We start from the raw sequence: 16,570 nt of genomic DNA on the forward strand, positions 1-16,570 counted from the left end.
GCAAGTCAGCCGCTGATATGGGGAATGTTGGCCAGACTGTGGCGAACCATACCGGTGCACCAGCAACGGGTAGCGAGGCTCTCAGGACTGTCGGCTTGGGTCCCCAGAATGGTACCAGACACTAGGGCAGCAGCTAGGTTGATCCTGACATCAGGGCTGCAGGGATGGGCGCATCTCCATGGGTCTGCGTCAAGTCACCAGTGATCTGCGTCTCAAGGCCAGTGAGTGGTACCCTGAATCTAGTGGGGGCTCCTTTGGGCTGGCCTCCCCCTGTCCGAGGCCTGGTAGCTCTATGTGGGCAAGTGCTGGTGGGACACTCCCTGAGGTGGGGAGCGGTGCTGCACTGATGGGGACTGTTGAAAAAGGTCCCAAGGCAGGTTTGCCCTTAGAACAGGGCACTGCCATGGCCAGTGTGGGCAGCAACAGTAGGATGTCCTGTGCTGGCTGCATGGCCTCTGGTGTGATAGCATGTCCAGGTGCCAGAAGCATCACTGGGTGGACTAATCCTCTCGACCTGAGCCAGGGCCCGACTCCTGCTTGAAGGTGAGGAGCTGCCCTTCTTGGGTCTTAGCTTCTCTCCAGCTCTCTCCTTCCCTTGACAGGATGTAGGAGATTGGCCAGGAGGCAAAGAGGCCAGGAGAGGACAATGTCAAGGATGGGAATCGGTGCCAGTTCAAAGATGGCACCGGTGGAGTGCTCCACACCAATGCCGTGGTGCTGGGAGCAGAGTCTGACCTGGACAGCTCTGGTGCTGATGCTAGCACTGATTCTATAAGGAACGCCAGAGATATATATCCCGCTCCTTTTTAGTCAGAGGTTTGAAACCCTTACAGATACAACACTTGTTGCTGATATGGGTCTCGCCCCTCAGACAGCTACTATGGGGTTTGCTGATGGGCATTGTTTTTTTTACAGCAGTCACAGGGTTTGAAGCCTGGCAGGGCTGTGCACTCTGGCGGATCAAAGCAAGTTCAATGTAACGCGGTTTCACCTATAACGCAGTAAGATTTTTTGGCTCCCAAGGACAGTGTTATATCGGGGTAGATGTGTATGTACAGAGAAGAGTTTGGATCAACAGATTGAGTATAAGAAGCCATCAAGAGGATGCTCCAGCACCACCACTGACGGTAAGAAGGAACTGAGGGTGGGGGGGGAGCCAGCGGCACCCCTTATACCACACCATATAGGCACCACTCCAAAGGGCTCCAGAGCTGGCCCCTATGTACCCCTGAGGGAAAATACTTCCGGCACCAGTGCATGTGGTGAGCACACACACCTACAATGGAATAGATATGAGCAACACATCTCAAAGTCTACAATCTGAATCGCCAGGATAGGGCTAAATTGGTGTAAAGGCTTTGTCTTGTTTTCTGCATGGGAGAGGGGGGTGCATTTTACCTTGTGAAGTAGTATTTCCTTGTATGTGTGTTTAAGTTTACCACTTAAAGAAACAAAGCAAATTTTTGAAACAAGAGGGTGTTGATAAATTTGTCTCATTCCAGTGCAAGAAGTTGATCTAATGTGTGATACCAAAGAAAGTTAGATGTGTTTTCTAATAAGGGGTGAGGGAATAAGCATTAAAAAAAAAAAACCATTCATAAAGATGAAAAGCTAAACCACTTCCTTTTGGTGAGGGGAATGGGGGAAAAAATAGCTGCATCCCTTTCTCCTGACTTGTAAGTGTGTAAATAGTCTGTCATCACCTTGTTTAGGTCTCAGATGTTAGAATGGTCTGTTACACACTGGGAAATTTTGCCCAGCCTCTCTCCTTTGTGCAGCTGTTAAGCATGGAACAAGTCATATGCCCCACACTTAAATCAGGGAGCATGGTTTAAAAATAAGCCAGCAGTATTCCACAAAGCCATTACCTAAATGTGGTTGGAAGATGCATACAGATTTCAAAAGGAGTTTCCATTGCACAGGGTTCAAAATGGACCTGGGTTTGTGTGGGAGAGCTTCCATGTTTGTTTTTTATTACAATTTTAAAATCAAAGTTACTGAAATTTGCTTACTGAAATCTCATGTTTCCTTGCCAAAAAGGTGATTTTAACGTTTCAGTAACATTGAAATTAAATTAAGTTTTAGAGAAGTTGCAGAAGATTTCAGCAATTTAATATGAAGAAAACTTTCAGTTTTTAAAGCAGCCATTTTCCAACTAAAAACATTGCATGTGAAAAGTGTCAAAGCTGTAATATTAGCCTTTGTATAAAGTAAAACAATGGACAACCACTGGGGCACCAAGTCGATAGCAGTATCAGTGCTGCAGGGAGCACTGGGGAAATTCACAGGAGGCAAAAGTTTCAACCTTGTACATGTCACAGCATTGCAGAAAGAACCCCAAGCTCAGTGGATAATTTCTGCCCTCACTGCAGCAGCCATACTGCCATTGGCTTGATGTCCCAGGAGTTGACCAGTAGCCACAATGGAGGAGACACAAAGGAAGTTTAAAAAAATAGCTCCCAAATGTATTAATTCCCACCTGCTATCCACACTGAAAGGACCAGCCTAATGTATAGGGATCTAGTAGCAAGGTACTGCAATGCCACATATGGGATCTGAGTTTAGACCTTTAACTTGTCTCTTATTAGAAAGCCTCTTCCCTTACACCATGACTATGCAAACGGACAGAGGTTAAAGTGTTACACAGAATCTGGTCAAAATATTGTTAAAGCACAAAAGAAAAAAAATCTCAGCTCAACTACATTTTCAGGGTCTAGTCGCAGGTTATGTAAATGGAACATTGATATTTCAACCACAGAAAGTGCAAATATGGTATATTCTCCCAATGTATTGTCTTCTAATAGTGGCTTCAGGGAATACCATATTGCTTGATTTGTCTGACCTAGAAATGGAAGAGGGCCAAGTGATGGTTCTGTTGAAAACAATACTGCAGGAGCTCAGTACAAACTGTAATATCCTATAGGGATTAATCCTGAGCATTCTAGGTTTATAGTCTGAGCTATTAAGATGCTGAGAATACTGAACAGTATGCCCAGATGTACATTTCCTCTAAATCATTGCTGATTTTTAATATATTTCTGTTACCAGAACAGTGACCTGAAGAATTTTGAATTGGTAAAGTTACTTGGGGGGATGGGGGGGGAGGGAAGGGAGGAAAAATCAGGGCAAATTAAAAAAAACAAAACACCCCTCACATTTGGAGCCTAAAAATGGAAACTTAAATGCTGACTGTAACAGTTACATCAAGAGAATGCTCAGACAACGGGAGCACAAGATAAGCGTAACTTTGAACTGACCCACAAATGTCAGCCTCTAGAGAATATTTTCAAGCTTTAGACAGATTGGATTTCCCAATATAGGAAATCAAAGCCCTTCATGTCCTCCTCAAGTGAATGATTTGCTTTGGTCACAAAACCAAGTGGCTCAATATTTCTAGCAAACATATTTAGAGAGTCTTGCTTTTAGAAAATTTGTTCATATATTGGCCTTGTGAGGGTGAGAGAAACCTGGCTTGCTGCAGTCAGTCAAAGTGTAAGGAGATCTTGTCAGGAATAGAGGAAGGAGGTACATTAGCCAGCTTCTCTTTTGTCTTTCCGAGTTGTAAAACGAAATAATACTTAAGAGGGCCTTTAGTATATACTGTATGTAATATACCTGAGTAAAGAGGTGCTAGTCACATTTAGAGGAATAGAAATAGCTGAACAGACTCTGAACAGGATTAGAGTGTAATTTATATGAATCATTTTTATATTAGGGCAGCATCTAAATGCCCCATCTGAGATCAGGGCCCTATTGAGTCAGGTGCTGTATATGCACATAGAGACAGTCCCCGCCCCAAGAGTTTACAGTTTAACTAGACAAGACAAAAGGAAGCATCATCCCAGTTTTACAGATTGCAGTCGGGGGAAGGGTGAGGGGAGAAGAGGCACAGAGATTAAGGGTGGATTTTTCAAAAGGAGCCTAAAGTTGGATAGCAAAATCCCGCTGGAATGCAATGGGAGTTGAGCACATAATCCCCTTAAAATACTCTGAAAGTGCAAGCCTCAATCAATTAGACCCTTGGGCCAGGCCAGGAATTGAACCCATCTTCCGAGTGCAGGTCTGGTCCCATAACCACAAGGTTGTGCTTCCTCTCTGGCCAAAGAATCACCACACAATCAGTAAACTGGATTTTATTTGCTGTTTGCCAATCCATCGCCTTTTGCTCTTCTCCAGTCCCATGCAGTATCATCCTACAAGGATGACTCCAGGTAACAGGTATGAAAGTAATATTCCCTGAAGTGCTAGGCAGAATTTCAAGATGGCCTTTCTGAACCTTATCTTTTCTGAACCTTATCTATCCTGCTTTAAAAGCCTTACTCTTTCATAATTTAACCCTCAAACAGCAACATGCTTATCTGTCATTAATGACAGTGCTTATAAAATTAACCTTCCCACATTTAATTACTTTGTGATGCTACTTTTAAAGTTTAAAAAAAATATTCAGTATTATGGAGATTTTCTTACCTGTAAGGAACAAACATGATAAGTATGCACTGCCTGTAGCACATAGAGCCATTTTTTAAAAGATCTGTAGGCACCTAAAAATGCAGCTAGGTGCCTAGTGGGATTGTCAGAAGTGACTTCAAGGGGGGGGGGGGGGAAATCAGGCACCTAGACAAGGGGAGTTAGGTGCCTAGGCATCTTTTGAAAATCCCACTAGGTTCTATCTGCAGGCTCCTAAAAACCTTTAAAAAAATAAATCTGACCTACGGTGCTTTCAGGGACAGCTTAGGTGCACGACGAGGTACATGCTGGTAGTAGCACCAGCAGCAGAAAGGGAAGAGTTTCACAATTCCACTATAGCAGGAAAGTGAGAGGAACACGTAGACGAAAGATTGCAGGGAATAGGCCCACTTTGCCAGCTCAAAACCCAGAATGAAAGGAGCTGGTTGGCGGGCCAGCCAGTGGTCTCTTGCACATTTTCAATGACACCAAAGACAACAATCCTAGCAAAGGTGATAGGGAGGGAGAAGGATCAGTGGGGAGTGGGGATTCCAATGAGTTTCTCATCACAAATGACTTGCACTTCAGGGTTCATGTGAGCACAAAACCTCAAGCACAAGGAGAAATGAAGGGGTCTATGCCAATATGTTCACATGACAAAGATCCAGAGAGGGTTTTGAGCTTAATGGGATTAGTTATCCTTCTTCCTGTCATAGTGTTGGTTTGCAGCAGTAGTCCAGCTAAGATAGGGAATATGGAGATACTAAAATACCCACCTTTACTGTTGGTAGGTAGGCAACCAAATGAATTCCTCTCTACTGCTTATGGCATCACCCATATATACACTTAGAGGTTTTAAGATGAAGAAGATACCCAAGTCCTGCAGCAACTGACACAAAGATCAGATTCAGGACTAGCAGAGAGATCGAGAGAAGAATGATTTGAGTAAAGCCCTGGGAATCAGGATCTCCTATGTTCTTCCCCAGTCTAAAAGGGACTCCTGGGATCTTGAGCAAATCACTTAACCTCACCCTGTCTCAGCTTATCCATCTGTAAAATGGGAATGCTACATTAATACTAATGTTTATAAAGTATCTTGAAGAGGAAAAAGCACTAAGAATGCTAAGTAGCAACACTGTTAGCTGTACCAGCTCAGTAGGGCACTTGAGAAAACCATTTTTCACCAACAGCAACTTTTCTTAAAGCCACCTATTTCCCACTCTCAAATGCCAGCCTTAGGCAAGGTCTGCCTGCTCAAGAGAGCGGGAGCAGGAGCAGCCATGTCTTTGAAGACAGTTCTAGGTTCCTACAGGATGGACAGCAGTGAGTACAAATATAAATATAGAACAATAATGAAGGGCCAAATCCTGCAGTCTTGCCCCAGGCAACACTTCTCACTGTATCAAATCCTCCTGCAAAACTGGAAGTGCCATAATGGATGGGACATGTGGTCCATCTCCTGAGATGCCTAGTTTCTGATACTGTCAGGCACAGTATATTTCAGATCCCAGTCACTGTTAGCCTTCCTTCATGTACTAGAACTTATACACCATGAATCACTGTTTATAGTGTAGATATCAGGTGGTGCAAATTTTTTTTTTTTAAATAGTTGTTCAGGTTTCCCTCCCCCTTCCCCCTAGACTCCCCCGCACTTAGCTATCTAGATCTTAGTTTTATCTTCAAGGCATTGGGAACATCCTATACTAATGTTCTCCAAGACCAAGTAAACTGTATTAGTAATTAAAAATGAATTAGCTCATTGCTCCAACACACACATGCCATCTCATTATGATCACATGGATTAGAACACATCAGGCCAGATTCCGCTGATAACATACTCTGGATTTTTATCTGAAATTCTCCCCTTATTCAATGTTTACAAGTTCTTCCCCAAACATTCAGAAGTCAAATATTTGTGTAATAAAGTATGTAAAACATATAGTGGCTTCCCACAGCTTTACTCTGTAAAATATACCAACAGCCATAGATAATTAGCTCATTTCGGTTGAGTTCAGAATTTGACCCTTTTAAAATGGCTATATTATATGTCTCAACTGCTGAATGAAAAGCCTAAAGTAATGGAAGCTAATTTAGATATAGCTCACTATATCCAAGATGCCAATTGTGTCTTGACACTCCTGGAGCTAAACAAAAACTTCAAGTTTATCTCACACACACACACAAAAACTCACACACACACACAGTGATTGACCAAGAGAAAGGGACCTTGGGTAATTTGAAGTCTTCTCTTTGGAAAATTCAGTGTCACTAATGGCTGTTAGATGGAATTATACATCCAGATCTCAATCAATAAATGCTCAGGTTTACTAAGTGGATTTTTGTGGGGCTTTGACTTTGTTCCTTTAAAACAAACAAACAAACAAACCAACCACCATTCTCCTCGCCCCTCACACACAGTTTACGTTTCTCAAAATTTCAGCCTGGAAATTGTGAAGTGTCTAAGCAAATCAATTGAGTCTCATTTGTCTGCATTCAGCATGCTATTTTATGTTTACAGCTGCAGAGAAACTGAATTCCTTCAACAGTATTATTTTAGTATAAACGAACAGGAAGACTTGACCAAAATTGATGATCCAATGGGTGTTGCTCCTCTGACTGTACTGTATATACGCAGCTTTCTAGACTAATTTATTGGTTTGTCAGAAACTTCAGTCATTTTCATCAAGTTGAGTTTTACATTAAACATTCTTCCACTTAATTGGAACCATGTGGATACACTTGGGCAGCATCCATATTGCTGCTCAAATAAAAGGGGCACTTTGTTACAAGTTCAGAATACTTTGCTGTTAAGTTATATTTTGCTAGCTATTACAATTAAATATGAAGTTCACACTTAATAGCAAATATTGTAATCATGTGGGAATAATTCTCCTTCCACAAATATCCTGGTTGATGGGAGGAACCCCACAGCTTCATAAAATAAGATGTCCTGCTGGTGAATAATCCAGGGATTTTAAAATAAAGTAGCAGCAGGATGGAAATTGTTTAAGAAGCTTATTTAACCCTCTCACCTGCTACTTCTAGCCCTCTTAGGGGGCATGCCCCCAAGTGCAGGTAGGCATGAGCAGAAGGGGTTTGCAAAGTGATGCAATGTATTAGTGCTTGGTTTTATTTTCAGCACTGTTGCAAGAAGTGACTGTGGATGGGTCAGAGATGCAGTCCTTTCCAGGTCTGGGTGAACCCCAAAGCAGCAAAACCTGCTGTCATAAACTGATAGTTAAGGTCTCTCTTACCTGAAAAGGGTTAACATGCAGTACCTGATGACCACCTGACCAGAGAACCAATCAGAGACAACATAATTTCAAATCTCTGTGGAGGGAAGCCTTTGTCTGTGTTTTGTTAGAGCTCTCTTTGGATCTAAGAGAGGTCAGTCATGTCTCCAAGTTCTCCTGGAGTAGTTTCTACTATTTAATAGTAAGTATTAATTAGAAAGGTGGATTAGTCTTTTGAGTTGCTTTCTATATTTGCAATTGTGTGTTTGCTAAAGGAAATTCTTTATTCCTGTTTGCTGATATTGCTTTTACTGAGAAAGGGGGAATTCTCTCCAAAGATTGATAAGTTTAGACCCTGTATTGTTCCAATTTGGTTTCAGAGACAGTGACTTTTCTTTTTATTCTTTAATAAATTCTTTTCTATTAAGGACTTGGTTGATCTTTCTTTGGGTGGATTCTCAGGGAAAGGGGAGGGGGAGGTATCCCTCTGTAGTTAAATCCCGGTGTCTCTCCTAGGAAAAGGGAGCGGGGAGGAAGCAGGGGGGAAATGGTTTATTTCTCCTGGGTGTAAGAACTCCATGGATTTGGGGCTCTTGGAATCCCCTAGGATTTTGGGGAAGGACTGTGTCTCAATCCACATACCTGATTGAGTGGTGGCAGCTTTTACTAGATCTAAACTAGGATTTTAGTTTAGAGGGGAACCAGTGCAGGTCCCCACATTGGAACCCAACAGCTCTAAGTGGGGGTGAGACCTATGACACCTGCCCTGTAACCTGGGATCTTCTGTGCTGTGCAATTTTGGCTCCAAGCCCTGATACTAGCAGCCTGCTGACAGCACAGACCTCACCCTGGCTTCTACCAGGCTGGTTACTCCTTGCAAGAGGACACCCAACAGTCCCTCCAGTCCTGAGTCTCCCTTGCAGTGCTTAGTTCCTACTCTCACAAAACCTTATCAAGTTTCTGCTCCTTTAAAGAGACAGTACACAGCACCAGTCTGTTAGTTTGTCTGACAATTTTACTCTTCAGTTTGAAACACTGTCCCGAGATGGTTGTGTAACAAAACAAATCTGTTCTATGTTTTTAAACTTAGTCTTAGGTGATACCACGTAGAAGGAATTGAGCTAGAAATGGTTACAAACGTAAAAATATGCTTCTATGACTAAAATCTAGCCTAACAAACTTGTACAATAAGCTTTAAGTAATTTTCTCACCACAATTCTTCCAGCATGTCTAACCAGTTCCTAGCCAGGATCCAAAGAGCACAAAGCTATTGATTTCTCTCATCAGGTGAAGGATGCAAAATGGCACTCTCTCATACACTCTCTCTGCACTTGTATCCCCAACATCTTTGTTTTCAGAGTCAGGAAGCCCTCCTGCTTGCTCAGTTTGCTGTGTCCACCAGGGAGCTGACTTTTTTTTTTGGCGCTGTTTTCTCTCCATCTATCCCCCGCATCAGGCTAGTCAAGAAGGTATCTCCACTCCTCCTAGTCTGACAGTTTAACAAAACCATCCTTTTATGTAAATTGTCTCTTTGCTCAATTTACATTGAGCACACATTCAAGCAGGCAGAACCACCTTCCTTTGTCTAGGGTGGGATGACTTAAGTCCTACCTGCCAAACATCAACAACATATGAAAAATTACAAATGTGCTGGCAATATATCACCCTGTCACGGGATCCACTCACCACAGTGGCTCCTCCTGCTGGTCATTCTGGGAATTGTGCACTGCCTGTCAGTGCACCTCCTTCAGGTGGTGCCTCTTCCATCATCCTCATCCTGCAGACCTGCCTCACTCCAGGAACTGCAATGACCTCTTCAGCCCTCCAGTCGAGTCATTATTTGTGTTTTCCCCTTCTGGGGTTACTCAGAGTCCTTCTATGCAAACAGTCCCAGGCAGTCTTCTCTGTGCTGTCCTGATGGGGCAACTTCCTTCAGAGACCAGTAGAAGAACCCAGGCCTGCCCACCCACTACTCCAGGTTCCAGTGCAGGGACTTTCACCTCTGAAATTCTAGGCTTTATTCTCCCAGCCCTCACTGCCCAGGGAAGGCCCTGGACTGCTTCCTACTCTTCCTACCCCACCCTCCTTAGAAGTACTATCACCCTCCTCTTTCCAGGGAGGGACACCTTCCTGCAGTCTTTCCCACCAGACATCTGGCTTTATACAGGCCCTGCCTGTTCCTGCACAGGTGAACCTGCTTCCGCACAGGTGAACCTGCTTCCAGTTAGTCCCCTACTCCCTGGGTCCTCCTCCAGGTGCAGCCTGCCCCCCTTAACTGCTTCTAATCCTCTCTGGGGTGAGCACCCCATCACACACCCATGATACTTTCACCACACAATAATATTCACCACTATGTTACCAGTTCTCATATCCTACTTTACATGACACCTTTTAGATACAGATTATAACAGTGAGGTGGGATACTCTCAGCTGGTCAGGCCAGCTGAGGCTCACTATTAGATACGGGGAAGCCCCTTGCCCTCTGGCATTCAGGTAGCTCTTCAGATCCCAGGGTACATAGAAAAAGTTTCTAAGCTTTGAGATCTTTGGATTCACAAAAAAAAGCAGTCTAAACATACATTTTTTAAAGCAAAAGGCATTGACAGTAGGAAAAGAGGTGATGCTCTAAGTGCCAACACTATTAAAATAGTGAATTAGATTTGGGATCTTTAACACTCCCCCATAAGCCAGTTCAAGCCTCAAAAAGGAAGTTACAGATTGCAGTTGACTCAAGGCAATACCACCCTTCTCATCAGCATAGCTCTCTGCTGCATATTCTGAATGCATTCTCTACATTAAACTGCCACTGGTATCAGGGAGACAGTATAATACTATACATTTCTCTAGGACCTTTCATCTGAGGATCTCAAATAATTAAGACTGACAGCATCCCTGGGAGAGAGGGAAATATTGTTATACCAGTTTACAGAATTGTGAACTGAGTGGTGAAGAGACATGACTCACCACGTGTTACATGGTAGGTTAGCAGCAGAGCTGCTGATTGAACCAAAGAAGTTCAAAATCCCCCCCCCCCTTAACACATGCTCAAAGCTGTAATGATTTCTGCATTCTCCCCTAAACAGATGGAGTCGGTCCCACCTCTTATAACTAAGAGGGCCCAGCTATCTTCACCTATCATTCAGCCTAAAGCAGGCCCTATTTTCTCCACCAAGACAGCACTGCACCTGTGAAAGAGCCTCAAGTAGGCCAATTCCATGCAAGGCAGCAACAATCCAAAGGTCAGGGGAAATGAGAAGACTGACACTACATCAGCAGCTCAAAGAATCTGCATATGCTGGTGGTGGAAACTGCTCATGATTGTGATTACAGACAGTTAGCAGCAAACTGGACTGACTCAAGCATCATGTGGGGCATAGGAGAGGGATTTACAGCATTAGATACACAAATCTCCCATACAGAGACATGTAGAGTGTGCTACAGAAATTCACAATCTCTTAACTGTGGTGTGGATTTTAAAAGTACATTTGTATCCAGTGTGCATATAATTTCTGCTAGTTAAACAGAAACCATCATTGCTGTACCTACACATACCTCTAAAGCATCCCTTGTGCCCGGATGGGGTGTTGCAAGGGACTTCCCCCTCTCATGCTGCTTCCTGCTGGTAGCCACTTCATTGGCTGCAATGGCCAGTTCTAGGCAGGGTGTTCTCCAGTTTCCCTCTCTGAGTTTTCTGTGGCTCAACCCTCCAGCCAAATTAAACAACAAAACATCCAATTTAAAGTCCAAATCAAATGCCCAGACTAATAGCTCCTCTGCGCTGCTCGGGGTCTCCTGAAGTCTTCTGCTTCCTGGCTCCTTCTCCTGGGCAGAGCTTTTTTTAATCTTACTTCTTTCCCCAATGGATTCCCTACAGCCTCCCTTAGCCAGAGGCTGTAGCATTTTGCTTCTAAGGATCTCACTGCTTCTTTTAGGGTCTATCTCAAGTCTCCTCCAGAGCCTACTCTGCTCTTTGTAAGTGCCTCAGCCTGACTTCCTCAGTGTCTTCCCCCTGATTAACTCCCCTTATTCCTCCCTTTACTGAGTTCTCAGCTCTGTTTCAGTACTGCATTCCCTACTTCTCCCCCACAGCTGGGGTCAGTCTTTCTAAGTAGGCCCCATTACACCCAGCTGGAGTGACTAATAAGCCCTTATTTTGCCAGCTCATCAGTAACTCTGAGGGATAGCTGCTAAGTCATGAGAGTAGCTTGTCTCCCAGGGCCAGCCAGCCCATGAAATACAGCTTTTAGTTTTGTAACACTGAGTTATATCTATAGAAATCTACATTTTATGATCTTACCACCATGTTTGTAGCACCACACTTGGGAGATACCAAATTGTATGTTGTTCTGTCGTGCTTCTCTTATAGCTCCTCCATACTGCCCTGTTGAACTCTTCCAGCCATCTTATTAATTGCTTTCTTGTCCCTGAATTCACTCACCACTTCCCCAGATCTAACTTCTTCTGCTTTTAGCATGCCATTCCTATGTGTCTATAGAGCTTTTATATCTCCTGCAAACATGGTAGGGGCCATCTGTTTAAATTACAGATGGGTGAATCTGGTGGAGTTTGAAGTAGTGCAAACCCTTTGAACTATTTTGGGTGTTCTTCAAACTAATTCAAACTCAAAGAAGCTTATTCCATATAAATTTAACTCCATGCTTTTTTAAGGGTGAATTCATTAAAAAACAAAAGGAAGCCAGTTGTTGGGTTTTTATTTTGTTTCTTTTTAGCCTAGGGGGACTCATCAAACAAAAAAACCCCTAAAGTTGCAAACTAGAGGCAAAGTGCCTGAGTGGATAGGGCACTAAACTGGTCTTGGCTTTGCCACTGATTGCTGTGAGACCTTGACCAAGTCATTTCACTTCTCTATCCCTCTGTTTTTCCCTCACACCCTTTATGAGTCCCATCTATTTAGCTAATAAATTCTTTGGGGCAGGGACTGTCCCTTACTATGTGTACCTACATTGCCTAATACAATGGGGCCCCCCACTGAGATCAGGCTAATAGGCTGTACAGTAATAGAAATAAAGTGGGTATCCTAAATAGGGATATATATTTTAGTGTATGTATTTTTTTCCTTCAGTCTCCAGTTTTCACTCGCTGCTCCTTTTTTACTATACTTTTCCTCTCTTCCCACTCTCTGCTCCTTATTTCTCATCTCTTTTTTCATAAGAATACAAACACAACAACAGCCACACCCAAGTCGGTTAGGCAAAACAATGATCCTAAAAATCTCATACCAGTAGTCCACACTCATGCACATAGTCAAATTGACATCAGTGGGTCATAAATGACTCACATAGGTAAACATTTGCAAATCCAACCATAAATTTGCCATCCTTAGTTTATTTAATGAAGATGCTGAAGGGGTAGGGCTTCAGCATTCTTCTGAGGTTGGTTGGCTTCACTGAAGTACCCCTGGGATGAAGGACCACAGAAGAGCAGCGGAGGAGGCATCACAAGAACAAACCTCAAATATTGTTTTCTTTACAGGGCTCAGATCCAAGCCTCCTACATCCTGTACGTTTGTTTTAAAGGGCACTAAGGAGTGAATTGAATCCTGCACTGAAAATTACTATCCAATTCAACGTTAGATTACTTCTGGTCTTTAAACAATTGTGTGTCAACTACAAATTCTCAACTGTATATTTAATAGACCGTAATCTTTGACATGTGTTATAATGAATAGCACACAACTAAACAATGCATATAAGACTGTAATTTCATCTGGGAGTTTGTTGACATTAATAAACTACTCAGGCTATGCTGTTGTAGTTCACGATATCATTAGAGTAGCTCAGTAGGATTACAGACCTGTTATGTACAGTTGTAAAATACATTATTCCATATGATGATTCTCTGTCTGAAAGGGAAGCTTTGAATTAAAAAACCATTTAAAAGCCCTTACCAGTGTTCTGATACACCTAGGAGTATTAAATCTGAAAGAATATTAAACATCAAGTTTACTTATTTATGCAGCTGGTTTACTTTTTGAAGTTTCCTCAGCTTGGACAATGAAAATATACTAGTCAGTTTTATTTTTTTTCCACAATGAGGGATTTAAACATTCCCCTGTAAAGTTTTGTTAGCACAGGAGAACCAGAAAATGAAACTGACCGTAAAGAAGAATGAACTAGACAAGTCTCCTCCTGTCTTCTTCTCAAGTATCTAGGGCACACAAGTGAGGGCTTCCACTTGCCTGCATTTTATTTCCAGTTTACCTGCATGACTATGATTTTAAAACATTTTAGTTCAAACATTCCATTGCTAATGTGGCCTGCTTTTCTTATCACAATTCATTCCAAAGTGAAGGAGTTTTAATAAAGTCTATACTTGCTAGGATGGAAAAGAAATGCACCTAATAGCCATTCTATCACATTTATTTAAACTACTAGTAATTATTTGAATCACTGCTTGACAGATGAGTGGGGACACTAAAGTTGATGTCCTATTATTGGGTTTGGTCTGTGGGTTCTATAAAAGAAAGGAAGTTGTGTAACACCCTGTGTATTAGATTTCCAGATTTCATTTTTGCATTAAGTAAAGATTAGAAAGCTCTGGCAGAGAAGTTGCATGGACCAGTTATGGCAGACCATGTATGTAGAATGATAGCAAATGGATTGCTGCTCCCTCTCACCAATGATTTTGCTTAGCTGTCATTCTTCTAACACCAAAACACTGTCCTAGAGCCAGGCGCGGCTCTAGCTTTTTTGCCGCCCCAAGAACGGCAGGCAGGCTGCCTTCGGCGGTGCGCCTGCGGGAGGTCCGCCAGTCCCGCAGCTTCGGCATACCCGCTGCCGAATTGCTGCTGAATATGCGGTGCTCCCACAGAAACGCCGCCAAAGGCTGCCTGACTGCCACCCTCGCAGGGACTGGCAGGGCACCTCCTAGAGCAGATTTTAATGGAGCTGCCGCTGCCTAGAGCAGATTTTAAATGACCCACCACTGCATCCAGCTGTTCTACCCATTTATTTACAACGATTCTTGCACGCTAATGTGTGCTTTAGGAAAAACAAACTTTTACTGAACTAAGTTATTGTTTCATACTTCCACACTCTTGGCAGAATTATCTTAAACTGTCCAACTGATTTAGTTCATTTTCCCCTGCCTCGTTTCATCTGCGTGCATGGAGACTTCTGGTATGAGTTCAGTAAGAGGATTGCTTAACTTCCTTCCCACACCAGAAATTCTGTTCCTAAGAGTGCAGGCGTTTATCTGGGTGAGTTGTGTTTGGACAGAGTGGAATAAAGACATCTGATTTTATAAGGTTAGTGATGATTTGTACAAATTCATGCTTCCAGATTAGATCTTTCCGTGCCCAAAGTCGGTTGGGAATTCGAGTTATATAAACGTGCACTTCTCATACGGTAGGCAAGGACAGAGCATGAAACAGAATAGCACAATTATCACTTCTTCCCAAGATCTGTATTAAACCTATCAGGCTCTAGGGACAAATAAACCCATATGGTGTCATTACAGACTCCAGTCTAGACTTAAGAGAGTGAATCTCAACTTTCCACAGAATAGTGAGTTCAATTTATGACTATGACTTCTGGAGAAGCTGTACACTTGGCCCTTGAATAATCCCCAGCAGTGCTGATGCTGGATCCGTGCTATGTAGTATATCCACCTGATCTTGCTGTATTTAGAGTCATTGGAAGAGATAAATGTGGAAGCCCACTGTGCCATTTTTAGTCACTTCTCTAACTGTAACTGCACTTTAATGGAAGTTATACTGTCACAGGTATAAACAATAGAAAATCGTTGTCATTTGTGATACTGTTTTACTGCTGATTATTGAAAAATTACAGGAAAACCACTTAATAACCAAGTCATGTTTTAGTAATACTGTCAGCTTAGTGATTCATTTTTGAAAGTCTTTGATAGGGTGGCACCCAAGTGAGTAATTGCTCTCGCGTAAATGCTATTAAGACTCAGGCAGTTTGCTGCTGACATAAATGAAAGTCTAGAATCCCCACCCTCACAAAAAAACTCAAAGAAATGAGATAAATATGGTACCATTGGCAGAGAAGAGAAAAATGGAGAAAGATTAAGAAGTTACTTTGGCTTTAAAAGAAAGTATGTTTATTTTTTTTAAACTAAAAGATGTTGGCTTCATTCCAGAATACAGCCAATGTTCTTAAAACTGTATCCAAACTATGGAACTATTCTACATAAGTGGGAATAAGGATAAGCTTCCAATAGCATCAGCAAGGGTGGGGAGATAGGAACCCTTTTCAGACTAATGTATTATACGTATACATTAAAGGCAAAACAAAAACCTAGCAATCTGGTGGCTACGGTCTCTGAACTGAGAGTCAGAGGACCTGGACTTTATTCCTGACTCTGCCACTGACCGAGGCAAGACACTTCGCCTCTCACTGTCCATTTCCCCTCCCACCCTTTGTCATCTGTCTTGTCTACTTAGATTGCTGGCTCTTTGCCATAGGGACTGTCCATTAGTATGTGTCTGTATAGCAACTAGCACACTAGGGCTCCAGTTGTAGTTACAGCATCTAGGTGCTACTGTAATACAAATAATACATTAAAAGAACATTAAAGCTGCAAAGCAAATAGGCACAAAAAAATACAATCAGGAAGTGATAATGTTAAGATTGTGCAATTCTAACTATGTATGGCTGGCTACATGCCACCCATGCAACATACAAGTTTTGGCAGTTTTCCTTTGCTTACATCACACTCCTCAAGTTTCAGGATGATTTTGGATCTTAGACCCAATGTGCAACTGAGAATCCTGCCAAGTTTAATTGATTTCCATTCAAAACCATTACTCAGCAGCCCCATTTCAATCAAAAAAGTCCTAGGATTGTGAAAGTTTCAGCCAAGGCTTGCTTGAGTCTTGACCAAGTCTCAGTGAAGTCTGAACTTTT

The 16,570-nt window shown here is 42.5% G+C and overlaps 1 protein-coding gene and 1 long non-coding RNA gene across 11 annotated transcripts in view; one reads left to right on the forward strand and one right to left on the reverse strand.

Moving 5' to 3' along the window:
- LOC120400293 overlaps positions 1-12,108 on the reverse strand; it is a 194,409-nt gene extending 182,301 nt beyond the window's left edge. For 9 of the 10 annotated variants that reach the window (XR_005595688.1, XM_039528743.1, XM_039528741.1 and 6 more), the window contains exon 1: positions 11,232-11,735. Coding sequence is in view for 8 of the 10 variants with exons in the window: in XM_039528743.1 (XP_039384677.1) it covers positions 11,232-11,579 (348 nt within the window). In the remaining 2 variants the exon portion in view is untranslated. Of the gene's footprint in view, positions 1-11,231; positions 11,736-11,976 lie in introns of those variants that run through there. The other variant, XR_005595690.1, reaches the window with a different exon arrangement.
- Positions 10,421-11,517, forward strand: LOC120400296. The gene is made up of 2 exons (XR_005595693.1): positions 10,421-10,656; positions 10,763-11,517. It is a non-coding gene; the product is annotated as an uncharacterized LOC120400296 (long non-coding RNA).
- Positions 12,109-16,570: the final 4,462 nt, after the last annotated feature.

This window comes from Mauremys reevesii, linkage group 3, assembly GCF_016161935.1.
Source record: "Mauremys reevesii isolate NIE-2019 linkage group 3, ASM1616193v1, whole genome shotgun sequence".
Classification (NCBI taxonomy): Eukaryota; Metazoa; Chordata; order Testudines; family Geoemydidae; genus Mauremys; species Mauremys reevesii.